Source organism: Melozone crissalis, unplaced genomic scaffold, assembly GCF_028551555.1.
Source record: "Melozone crissalis strain CALT ecotype California unplaced genomic scaffold, PUWL_Pcris_2 ptg000046l_1, whole genome shotgun sequence".
Lineage (NCBI taxonomy): Eukaryota > Metazoa > Chordata > Aves > Passeriformes > Passerellidae > Melozone > Melozone crissalis.
In genome coordinates, this window is record NW_026535824.1 from 4,525,614 (window position 1) to 4,538,027 (window position 12,414).

The window sequence follows — 12,414 nt, forward strand, 5'->3', positions numbered from 1 at the left end:
CAGGGCCCCATAGAGTCACAATAGTGCCTTGGTCTCACAAGACCCCACAGTGTCACAATGGTCCCTTGGTTCCATGGGCCCTGTGCTGCTGCGTTCCTCCCTCCCCTTCTCAGGCCACCCTGCCAGCTGAGAAATGCTCCTTGGGCCTCAGCCTTGGCCAACAGCCCTTGGGCTCAGCTCCTCTGCAGCTCATCACAAACACTGTCTGCTCCAGCCACTGCTGCTGCCCAACCAGCTCCTGGTTCCTTTAGGAGCAGCCCTGGGAACTGCTTTTGTTCCCTCATAGGCACAACATCCCTGTTCTCACACTGCCAAAGAAAGCTGTTGATGCCAAGTGCGGCCAGGATGAACCATTGCTGGGACTGAAGCCCCTCTCTTGGGGCCCTGCAAACAGCGCTCCAAAAGGAGCCCTTGGAGCTCTCCTGGGCCAGCGACTCCCTCTGAGTGGGGCCTCTCCCAGCCGGGAACTCTCCTGTTTGCTGCACTCGGGGATCCTGAACAACGACGGAGCCTGGGCCAATCTCCCCACTCCTCCAGGCTCAACCCTCTGCCCACTGGGGAGATGCCAAAGGATCCACAGGGAGCATTTCCTGCCCTCAGGGGAATTTCTCCCAGGTGCCTTGCACTGACTCTTGGTGTCTGTGTGCACACAGGAGTGCCTGTGCTGGGGAAATGTAGCAGAAATGCTGCTCTCTGAGGGGTTGGCATGCCTTGGATAGCTGAGTCAGTCAGATATCCAGGTATCAGTAAGTGAAATTAAGTCATGTGGTCTAAGCAAAGTTAAATGCTGCTAAGAGTTCTTCTTTTGCTAAGTTTTTAAGTTTAATTTATTAGCTAAGTTTTGTTAAGTGTTATTCCTCTGTTAAATTTCTAAGTCATAGGTTTTAAGTTAGGTTAAATACTGTTAAGTGCTGTTCTTTTGCTAAATTGTGACATTTAAGGTACACATAAGGTCTAAGTTAAGTCCTGTTACATTTGACCTCTGCTAACCTTTTGGGCTGTATTCCTTTTATCCTTGCTGTTACTGTCCTTTTGTCATACACACACACACACACACACACACACACACACACACACGGACAGTTTTCGGTTCATTTCTGGTTTGATTGCCTGGATTTGGTTTGGTTTTGTTGATGCTTTGTTTCCTTGGTGTGCCTGAAGTGTCCAGTCAGGAGCAGAGTGACTCTTGCCAAGGAACTTTGTGCTGCTGTCCCTTAATATTAAATCTGGTCTTTGCGGATCCCTTGCCAGGGATCTTTTCAGTGCTCTCAAGTCCTTGTTCATAACAAGGTGAAGGAACCCTGGCCCAGGCTCTGGCCCTGGGGGACACGGGGACGCTGCCGGGGGGTCCCTGTCCCCCTGCCCTGGCCCCCCATCCCCATGTCAGGCTCTGGGGTTGATCTCGTGGAACATCCTCTGGGGGATGCTGCGGGCCGGGGGCAGGGCGACCCGGGGGGACAGGGGACCCCACTGTCCACGAGCAGGGTTGGACTGCTCTGGGGGGAACTGTGAGGGGGGCTGGGGCAGAGTGACCTCCCCAGTGACCTCACACAGCCCCTGTGATGTCACACAGCTCCTGAGATGTCACACAGCCACCTCTGATGTCACCCAGCCATCTCTAATGTCACATAGCCACTTCTGATGTCACATAGCTTCTGTGATGTCACACAATCCCTATGATGTCACACAGCCCCTGTGATGTCACAGGCTACATGTGATGTCACAATGCCTCCTATGATGTCACACAACCACTCTGTTATGTCACACAGCCTCCATATGATGTCATTCAGCTACTGTGTGATGTCACAGAGCAGCTTTGTGATGTCAGTCACTTTGTGATGCCACAGTCATGTCTGTGATGTGACAGCCTTCTCTGTGACATCACACAGCTGTTCTGTGATATCATACTCTATGTCACAATCCACATTGTGATGTCACAGAGCCACCTTCTATGATGTCACAGCTAGCTCTGTGATGTCACACCTCCCTCAGTGCTGTCACACAGCCTCTTGCTGACATCCCAGCTGCTCTCTAGCTCTATGACACAGCCACAGAGGTGCTGCTGTGACACAGCCCCCTCTGGGCCATCCCACAGCCCCTGCCAGTGCTGAGCCCCTGTGAGCTCTATCAATGCCCTGCTGGTGTCCCTGAGGGGCTCTGGCAGTGCCCCAGCCCTGCTGGGCTGTGCACAGGAGCTGCTCCTGGCCAGAGCTGTCTCTCTGCAGCGCTGCCCTTGCCAGGAGCTGCCTCTGGGCCAGGAGCCCGGCCCAGCTCAGCAGCACAGACACACAACAGGGACTTTAATGACCCTCTGGGGCTTTGGTGCTCTTTTGCTCTTTGACAGAGACAGTCCCTCACAGTGTGTTCAAAAAACTTCTCAAGAGCTCAAAGTCAGATTGAAATACTGAAGTTTCTTGTACTTTAAAGAGATCCCTGTGAGGGACAGGACTGAGAAAGTGTCCCCAGGTTCCAGGGAGACCAGAACACTGCAGGCAGTGATGGCAGCTGGGGACAAACAAGACCAAGCTGTCTCTGGTGCGGAGCACACCTGGATGTGTTTGAGGAATACAAAGGGCCAAGGCCTGAGCCCCGGACCCTGGCCAGGCAGATCCTGTCCCTCCCTCCTTGCTCAGGGCTCTTCCCGGGATGGGCACTGGCATGTGGGGATGTGCAATGCCAAGGGCAGGAGCATGGGGCGGCCCCTGCCAGGCTGCTGAGCAGGGACAAGGAGGCGATGAGGCCCCAGGCCTGCAAGGGTCACTTGTCTCCTGCTCCTGCCTCAGGCCCAGGGCCAGCAGCCATGGCCAAAGTGCTGCCCAAGTTGGCTCTGGCAGGGCTGTCTTGCAGCTGCTGCCCATCCCTGTGCAGCCCAGGCTGTCCCACGGTGTCCCTGCCCTGCGCCTCTGTCCCTGCAGGCTGTCGGCATCCCCTGGCTGCCCCACCTGGCTGGGCCCTTCCTTTGCTGACAGCTCTGCCTCCTGCCTGCCTCTGCCTGCCCACACAAAGCCTTGGGCTGCTCCAGGCTCCTGCTGGGGACGTGCTGCACCACAGTCCTGCCCTAGCAGAGGAATTCCTTTCTCTTTGTGTCCTGTCTGGAGCTCCCTATCTGCCCTTTGCATTAATTCTTTCTTTATCTGGCTGTTCTCTATTATGCCAAAAGGATCCACCATCTCTAAAACCACCCTTCAATCCTTCCCAGGTCTCCTCTGCTGTCCTCAATCTCCACTCCACTCAGCACAGTGGTCTTGTGTTCCTGTATTGTGCTCATGTGCTTGAGGCCTCCAAACTCCACCTTGGGAGATCTCTTGGCCCTCTCCAAGGTGTTGGCAAATGAAAACATTCTGCTCATAGTCTAAGAAAAGCACCTCAGGATAAGACCAGTCAGACCTGTGTGTCCTGGCTGCTTTTGCTGTGGAGCAATCCTTGGATAGATAGAATTTTTTAGGCTGAATTCCAATTTTACCCATGGGCACTTTGATGTGAACAACGATTCTCTTCCATTGGAAAGAAAGAAGAGGCCCAATGTTTCAGATGAGCAGCAGCCACCAAGTGCCAAGGCAAGCCAGACCTTTTTGGAATTGCAGCTTGTGCCTGAGAGAAATCCTTGGATACACAGAATTTGGGAGGTAGAATGCAAGTTTTGGCCATTGGTCCCTTGATGAAAATGCCATTTCTTTTCCATCTGAAGGAAAGCAGAGAGCCCCAGGTTTTGATCATAGATGAGAAGCAGCCCCTGGGAGGCCAAGCCAGCCAGACTCGTCTCTCCTGGCAGCTTTTGGTTGGGAGTTATCCATGGATATAAGAAATTTAGAGGCCAAATCTCAAATTTGGCCAAGGCCCCTGTACCAGAAGACTGTTCTATTTCCATCACAAGGAAGGCAGAGAGCCCCAGTGTTTCAGGGGTAGATGACAGGTGGCCATCAGAGTCCACAACACCAGCCAGAGCTGGCAGCTTTAGTCTGGGAGAAACCCTGCATATAGTGAACATTTTAGAAGGAGTAGCAATTTTGGCCATGGAGGAATAAGAAAATTCTTTTCCTCTTTTCCATAGGAAGGAAAGCACAGAGACCCAGTGTTTCAGGGGCTGATAAACTGCAGTCACCAGAGACCAGGGCCATCCAGACCTGTCTGTAATGGCAGCTTTTGTGTAGGAGCAATCTTTGGATATAGGGCTTTTGGCGGTGGAATTCCATTTTCAACCATGAGCACCTGGAGGAGAAGGATGGTTCTTTTTCCTTAGGTAGGAAAGCACCGAGCCCCAATGTTTCAGGGCAGAATAGAGGCAACCACCAGAGGTCAAGGCCAGCCAGAGCTGTCTGTCCTGGGAGCTCTTGTCTGGGAGAAAAAACCCTTGCATATAGGAATTTTGGAGGAAAAGTACCAGTTTTGGCCATGGGTGCCTGTGCAGGAGGGATAGTTCTTTTCTGTACGAAGGAAAGCACAGAGCCCCAGTGTTTGAAGGCAAGTGAGACCCAGCTCTCAGGAAGACAAGACCATCCAGACTCATTGGCAATGGCAGCTTTTGTCTGGGAGCAATCCCTGGATATTGGGAATTTTGGAGAGGAAATACCATTTTGACCATGGATGCTTGAATGAGACGGGCAGTTCTTTTCCATTTGAAGGAAAGCCCAGAGCCCCAGTATTTCAGGGTATAGGAGAAGAGACCCTCAACAAGCCAAGAGCAGTAGGACCAGTCAGGCCAGGCCAACCAGAGCTATTACCTGTTCCCTTGGATCCATGGGGCCCCACAGTTTCACATTGGCCTACTGTTTCCATGGGGCCCTGCAGGGTCACAAAGCTGGTATCATATTGGATCCTTGGTTCCATGAGGCCCAGATGTGTCACTCTGGCCTCCTGTTTCCAAGGGGCCCACAGTGTCACAATGGTCCCTTGCTTCCATGAGGCCTTGCAGTGTCACAGGGGTCTCCTTGCTACCACAGTGTCACAACAGACCCTTGATTCCATGGGGACTCACAATGTCAGAAGGGTCTCCTTGGTTCCATGAGGCCCTGCAGAGCCCCTTGATTCAACAAGGCCTCAAAGTGTCATAATGTCCTCCAGGATTCCATGAGGCTCTGCAATGTCACCATGAACCTTTGGTTCCATGGGGTCCCACCCCATGAATCTTTAGTTCCATGGGGCCCTGAAGTGTCACAATGGACTCCTTGGTTCCATGGTGCCACACAGAGTAACAACTGCCCCTTGGCCTGCCAAGACTCCAGAGTGTCCCAACAGTTCCTTGTTTCCATGAGGCCTTCTAGTGTCACAGTGGCCCCTTGGTTCAGTGAGGCGTTTGGAGTCACTATTGTCTCCATAATTCCATAATGCCTTGCAGTGTCACAACAGGCCATTGGTTTCACTGAGCCCCACAGTGTCACTATGGTCCCCTTGGCTCCACAAGGCTCCCAAGTGCCACAATGGCCCTTTGTTTCCACAAGACCTCAAAGTGTAAAAATGGCCTCCATGGTTCCATGAGACCCTGCTGTGTCACAATGGACCTTTGGTTCCATGAGGCCACACAGTTTAACAACGGACCCTTGGTTCCATGAGGCCTTGCTGTGTCACAATGGACTCCTGGATCCATGAATGTTCATACTGCCAACAGTCTCCTTGGTTCTGCAGTGTCACCATGGCCCCTGTGTTCCATGAGTTTCCGCAGTAGAGCATGGTCACCTTGGCTTCATGAGGTTCTGCAGTGTCACAATGGACCCATGGTTCCACGAGGCCTTGCTGTGTCACAATGCCCCTTGGTTCCAAGAGGTTTCTCAGGGTCACAATGATCTCCTTGGATCCGCAGTATCACAATGGGCCATTGGTTCAATGTAGCCCCAATGTGCCAAAATGGATTTTGGTTCCAGGGGGTTCCACTCTGTCACAATGGACCCTTTGCTCCATGAGTTTGCACAGCGTCACAGCTGGCTGCTTGGTTCTGTGAGGCCCCACCATCACCAGATCTCCAAAATATCAGAATCATTCTCCTTAACACTAATTTGCTATTTAAGAGGGTATCATTTATTCAGGCCTGAGGTCTAGGGAGGGATAACTCCTAACCTTATGTGGACATGTAATTCTACCAGCGTCACTAAATGTGTATTACAATTCACCAATTACCCTGAAACCCACCCCAAGTTTCCAGTTTCAGACTTTCTGTTTTCTATGACTGCATTCTTGAGCCAGATGTCTTCTTCTCCTCCAACCATCCTTGCTGAGAAAGCAGGCCCTGCATGCCTTGTTCCTGTGCTGAAAGTTCATAGGCACAGTAAAAATTGGATTAACCCTTTTGAATTAAGCTTTTGGTATTGAATTGAATTAAACCTTTTGGTATCAAGGCCAAGGCTTTGTGTGGGCAGGCAGAGGCAGGCAGGAGGCAGAGCTGTCAGCAAAGGAAGGGCCCAGCCAGGTGGGGCAGCCGGGGGATGCCGACAGCCTGCAGGGACAGAGGCGCAGGGCAGGGACACCGTGGGACAGCCTGGGCTGCACAGGGATGGGCAGCAGCTGCAAGACAGCCCTGCCAGAGCCAACTTGGGCAGCACTTTGGCCATGGCTGCTGGCCCTGGGCCTGAGGCAGGAGCAGGAGACAAGTGACCCTTGCAGGCCTGGGGCCTCATCGCCTCCTTGTCCCTGCTCAGCAGCCTGGCAGGGGCCGCCCCATGCTCCTGCCCTTGGCATTGCACTTCCCCACACGCCAGTGCCCATCCCGGGAAGAGCCCTGAGCAAGGAGGGAGGGACAGGATCTGCCTGGCCAGGGTCTGGGGCTCAGGCCTTGGCCCTTTGCATTCCTCAAACACATCCAGGTGTGCTCCGCACCAGAGACAGCTTGGCCTTGTTTGTCCCGAACTGTCATCACTGCCTGCAGTGTTCTGCTCTACCTGGAACCTGGGGACATTTTCTCCGTTGTGTCCCTCAGTGGGAACTATTAAAATTTCAAGAAACTTCAGAGTTTCAATTTAGGTATGAGTTTCTGAGAAGTTTTATGAAGACTCTCTCAGGGACTGAGTCTGATGTAAACAACACCAAAGTCCCAAGAGGCTCATTAAAGTCCTTGTGCTGTGTCTGTGCTGCTGAACTTTAAAGGAACAGCTCTTCCCAGGGCCAGCTCCTCTCCCAGCCCAGCTGGGCTGAGGGCTCTGCCTGCAGGCACTGAGGGGACAGGAGCCAGGCAGAGACAGGCTGAAGGCAATCAGGATTGGGAAGACATTGAGCTGAGACTTCACTTGGGGAAACATCTTCACAGCCCTGTGCATGGTGAGTGTGTGGGTCCAGGGCAATGTCCCTTGTGCTCCTGGAGGGATCTCCTGAAGCCAGCACACCCCACAGCCTGGGAGATGTGTCAGGAGGACTCTCCCAGTTTCTCTGTGGCACAGGAAGAGGAGGAGGAGGATGTGCTGCAGAGCGGGGCTGCCCTGGGCACTGTCAGAGGGACAGGGCAGGACGGTTCCTGCTGCCAGGGAGGGCTGCAGGGGCTGAGCTGTGGCTGCAGCCAGGGCTGCCCAGGGCTGTCCTGCAGAGCAGCTCCTGCAGCCCTCAGGGCTCTAGGCCAGCCCAGGGCATGTGCCACCTGCCAGGGGCAGCTCTCAGTCTGCCTGGCAGCTCCCCATGGACGCTGCAGGGGAGAAGTTGGAGGTGGAAGGAGCCACCCCCATCAGGGCAGATTTCTCCTGCTGTGGAGATGGTGCTGCATGGCCAGAGCTGCTCTCAGCTTTCTCCTAAAGGAAAGGGAAAGGGGCTGTCAGCTTTGTCTGTGTCACTGAGACTCCTGCACTATTACCCTGGGCATCAGCAGATGGGCCTCAGATCTCCCTCAGACAGGTCCTCCTCAGCCTCCTCTCCCTACAGACAGCAGCAGCAGCACCTTGGCTTGCAGCATCTCTGTTTGTCTGGCCTGCCCTTAAGGCCCTGCTGCCAGGGAGATGCCCCTGGGCAGTGCCCTGTGCTGGGAGGGGTCTGCAGGGCAGAGCTGAGCCCCCAGGGCCGGGCTGGGCTCTGGCAGCACTGGCAGGGAGAAGGCTTGGATAGAGAGAAACAGCTCCCAGTAGGCACAACTCCAGGCAGCAGAGAGCCAGATCAACCCTTGGTGTTCCTCCCTGTCCAGCAGCATAGGGGAAGGTGGAAAAATTTAGAGATGCTGAATTTTAAACTACAGCCTACAAAAAGTCCACTTTATTTTTAAAGTATGTTTAAAGTATGATCGCCCTGAACTAGAGGGAGATGAAATGAGCAAAGGGCACCTCTGTAGTTCTAGAAGGTCTGACTGCTCTGGGGTACAGGCAGTCCAGTTTTCCCTCTGGCATTCCTTTGTTCAGGCTGAGAGCAATGCTGAAGCAGCAACTCAAAAGGAACAGAAACCTCGAATCAAAAATAAAAGAAATTTAGCAAATTTCCTTCAAAACAAGATCAATGGTTTTGAGGGGATTCCTAATAAAATAGCATAGGACTGACTCAAGGAAATCTATCCCAACCTGTCAACACCTTCTTTCAACAGTCCACCATGCCACAGTGAAGCAATGTCCAACAGCAGCTCCATCACGCACTCCCTCCTGCTGGCATTGGCAGACACGCAGCAGCTGCAACTCCTGCACTTCTGCCTCTTGCTGGGTATCTCCCTGGCTGCCCTTCTGGGCAACGGCCTCATCATTAGCGCCATAGCCTGCGGCCACCACCTGCACACGCCCATGTTCTTCTTCCTGCTCAACCTGGCCCTCACTGACCTGGGCTCCATCTGCACCACTGTCCCCAAAGCCATGCACAATTCCCTCTGGCACACCAGGAATATCTCCTATGCAGGATGTGCTGCACAGGTGTTTTTCTTGATGTTGTTTATCTCAGTAGAGTGTTTCATCCTGACCGTCATGTGCTACGACCGCTACATGTCCATCTGCAAACCCCTGCACTACGGGACCCTCCTGGGCAGCAGAGCTTGTGCCCACATGGCAGCAGCTGCCTGGGCCAGTGCCTTTCTCAGTGCTCTCATGCACACGGCCAATACATTTTCCCTGCCCCTGTGCCATGGAAATGCCCTGGGCCAGTTCTTCTGTGAAATCCCACAGATCCTTAAACTCTCCTGCTCCAAATCCTACCTCAGGGAACTTGGGCTTCTTGCTGCTAGTGCCTGTTTAGCATTTGGTTGTTTTGTGTTCATTGTTTTCTCCTATGTGCAGATCTTCAGGGCCGTGCTGAGGATCCCCTCTGAGCAGGGACGGCACAAAGCCTTTTCCACCTGCCTCCCTCACCTGGCTGTGGTCTCTCTGTTTCTCAGCACTGGCTGTTTTGCCCACCTGAAGCCCCCCTCCCTCTCCTCCCCATCCCTGGATCTGGCCCTGTCAGTTCTGTACTCAGTGGTGCCTCTAGCCCTGAACCCCCTCATCTACAGCCTGAGGAACCAGGAGCTCAAGGCTGCAGTGTGGACACTGATGACTGAACACTTTCAGAAACATTAAACTACTTGCCAATTTTTTCAAGTCATTGTAATATGAGTAATAGGCAATAATTCCTTTTTTTTTTTTTTTTGGGCTGTTGGTGTTTTTTACCTTTGTTTTAGTCTATTAATCTTGTTCACAAAATAGAACCATTGTTTGTGCCATTTCTTGTTTCTTGTATCTGGCTGTGGCCCCAGATTGTGTCAATGAGGAGCTCTACTCTCAGTGGCTTTCAATAAACTTATGCATCGCCCAGCAAGAGTTTTCACCAGAGAGCCCCTTTTTTTCCCTTCTCTGGAACTGCAGCAGCAATGTCTGTGTGCAGAGCTGGGGCAGATCAGGACTGGTCTTGCTGGCCACACCATTCTTGATCCAGGCCAGGAGCCATTGGCCTGCTTGGCCACCTGGGCACACTGCTGGCTCATGTCCAGCCTGCTGTCCATCAGCCTCTGCAGGTCCCTTTCTGCCTGGCTGCTCTCCAGCCACTCTGTCCCCAGCCTGAAGCACTCCAGGGGTTGTTGTGGCCAAAGTGCAGGACCCAGCATTTGGTCTTGTTCAACCTCACCTTGTTGTATTTGGGCCCTGGATCCAGCCTGTCCAGGACCCTGTACAGAGCCCTCCTACCCTCCAGCAGATCCACACTCACAGCCAGCTTGGTGTCATCTGAAGATTTGCTGATGCTGGACTCAATCCTCTCATGCAGATCATCAATGCAGACATTGAAATCCACGCTGGCTGGCTCTGACCCCTCGGCCATCCTGTGGGTGCCCTGGGATGGCACTCAAGGTGATCTGTTCCAACACCTTGCCGGGCACCTAGGTCAGGCTGACAGGCCTGGAGTTCCCCAGCTCCTCCTTCCAGCCCTTCTTGGGGATGGGCTCACATTGGCACCATCAGTGCTCTGGGACCTCCCTGCTGAGCCAGCACTGATGGTAAATGATGGAGAGCAGATTGGGGAGCTCATCCACAGCTCCCTCATCCCCCTGGGATGGATCCCATCTGCTCCCAGAGACACCTGTGAGCATCTGAGTGGCTCAGCAGGTCCCCAGCTGCTTCCTCCTGGATTACAGGGGGGCTGTTATGCTTCTTGTGCCCATCCACCAGCTCAGGAGAACACTTGTCCTGAGGACAATTTGACTTATTCTCAAAAACAGAGGCAAAGAAGGTGTTAAGTACCTCAGCCATTCCCTCATATTTGGTAACCATATCTCCCCTAATATTGAATGCAGATTGTCCTTGTACCTCGTTTTGCCATCAATGTATTTATAGAAACATTTCTGTTATCCTTCACAGAAGTGGCCTGGTTAAGCCTTCAGCTTTCACCTCTCTAATTTTCTTTCTGCATGACCTAACAACATCCTTAAACATTTCCTGAGTTACCTGCCTCTCTGTCCAAAGGTGATGCACCTTCTTTTTGGCCCCAAGTTCCTGCAAAAGGCCCATCACAACACAGAACGTCACCTGTTGGCTAAAGTACGCCTCAGAGCAGGAAAATATAAGAGTCTATAAATTAAAAGAGGGAAAGCAAGCTAGTAACGTAAAAGAAGAAGAAGAGGCTGGGAAGGCTAACAAAAACTGGGATCCCCTTGACCACTTACCTCTTCCTACCCTTGCAGTACCTCAAATCCTTCCTCCAATTCCTCTTGCTGTGGACCCAATTCCTCCTCCTCTCCCATGTGTCATTCCTTTACCACCTCCTAACCCAGTTATACCTCCACCACCTTCCCCTCCACCCTCTCCTTACTCTCTTTACCCTTCACTACCGTCCCCTTACCTCTGCCATCTCATGCACCCCTAATTCACCAGCAAGTTCCTGCTCTGCCTCCCCCAGCACAAATGAGAAGCCAAACAACATCTCAGAATCTCATGCCCAAGAGTGAAGTTACCCAGTCAGCCTCCACAGCTGATGTTGTAACACCCGGTCCAAAGAGGCTAAAGTGGAAAAATTGTTCCCCCTCAGAGAAGTTCCCATGGGCAGGGTGGCCAGTGAGATTGGATATGCAAATGCTCGCTGGACTGAATCCAAAGTTAGAAACTTTAGAAAGAATTGTAAAATTTAGTGGAAGACCCGGTAGGAATAGCAAATCAAATTGATCCATTTTTAGCCCTAATATTTATACATGGGGAGAATTAAACTCCATCTTTAACATCCTATTTTCCCAAAAGAGACTCGATTAATAAGAACTGCAGGAATGAAAATTTAGGAGGGAGAAAACCAGCCCGGGCCCCAGGTGACCAAAAAATGCCTTCAGTGGAGCCTGACTGGGACCCTAATCAAGAAGAGGTGAGAAGGAATATGAGAGATTACAGGTCCCTGATGACCAGAGGGATAAAAGAATCAGTCCCTAGAGGGAGTAATACCAGGTTAGCATTTGACAGCACCCAGGAAAAAGATGAGACCTGAGCACCATGACTTGATAAGGCTAGAGCAAAACTTCCAGATTTACTCTAATGTTGACCCAGACAGCCCAGATGGCCAATCTCGGGTTCCCTGCAGTCAGGGATGACGCCGAGAATCCTTTTTTCCCAGCCTGGTGTTTTGAAGAAGGAGTCTGAACTCTTCAGCTCAGGTTTCCAAGGTTGTTTATTGTTTCTTCTCTATAACATTTTTTCTCTGGCCTGCCAGAGGTCAGACAGAGGCACACTCCCATCCCTGGGCTGGTGTCTACGTTTTATACTATGAACTATGTGTACTTTATTTATCATTATTTTCCAGTACCTAAAGACACACAGCAGGGGACATTCAATCAAAATCAAATGCACCTCTTATTGAGTGCCCACAGCAAATGCGACAGAAGGATTAGAAAGGAGATAAAGAACAGAGAGAAAGAGAAAGGAGGGTTGGGTGGGGGGAATAGCTGCCAACAGAGAGATGAAATCCTCGTGGTCGGGCCAATAGATCCGTCTGGTCACATTGGGGAGAATCTCAAAGTCTTTGATTAACTCAGGGCTCTTTTATAATCTACCACTGGGAGGGGAGCAGGATGGCACATGGAGT

General features: G+C 52.1%; 1 protein-coding gene across 1 annotated transcript; it reads left to right on the forward strand.

The window, feature by feature from the left end:
- Nucleotides 1–8,849: 8,849 nt before the first annotated feature.
- LOC128943515 (olfactory receptor 14J1-like) lies at nt 8,850–9,368 on the forward strand (the record flags this gene model as incomplete). Its single annotated transcript, XM_054286434.1, has 1 exon — nt 8,850–9,368. A coding segment is annotated over exon 1 (519 nt), but the record flags the coding sequence as incomplete, so codon positions are not given.
- Nucleotides 9,369–12,414: the final 3,046 nt, after the last annotated feature.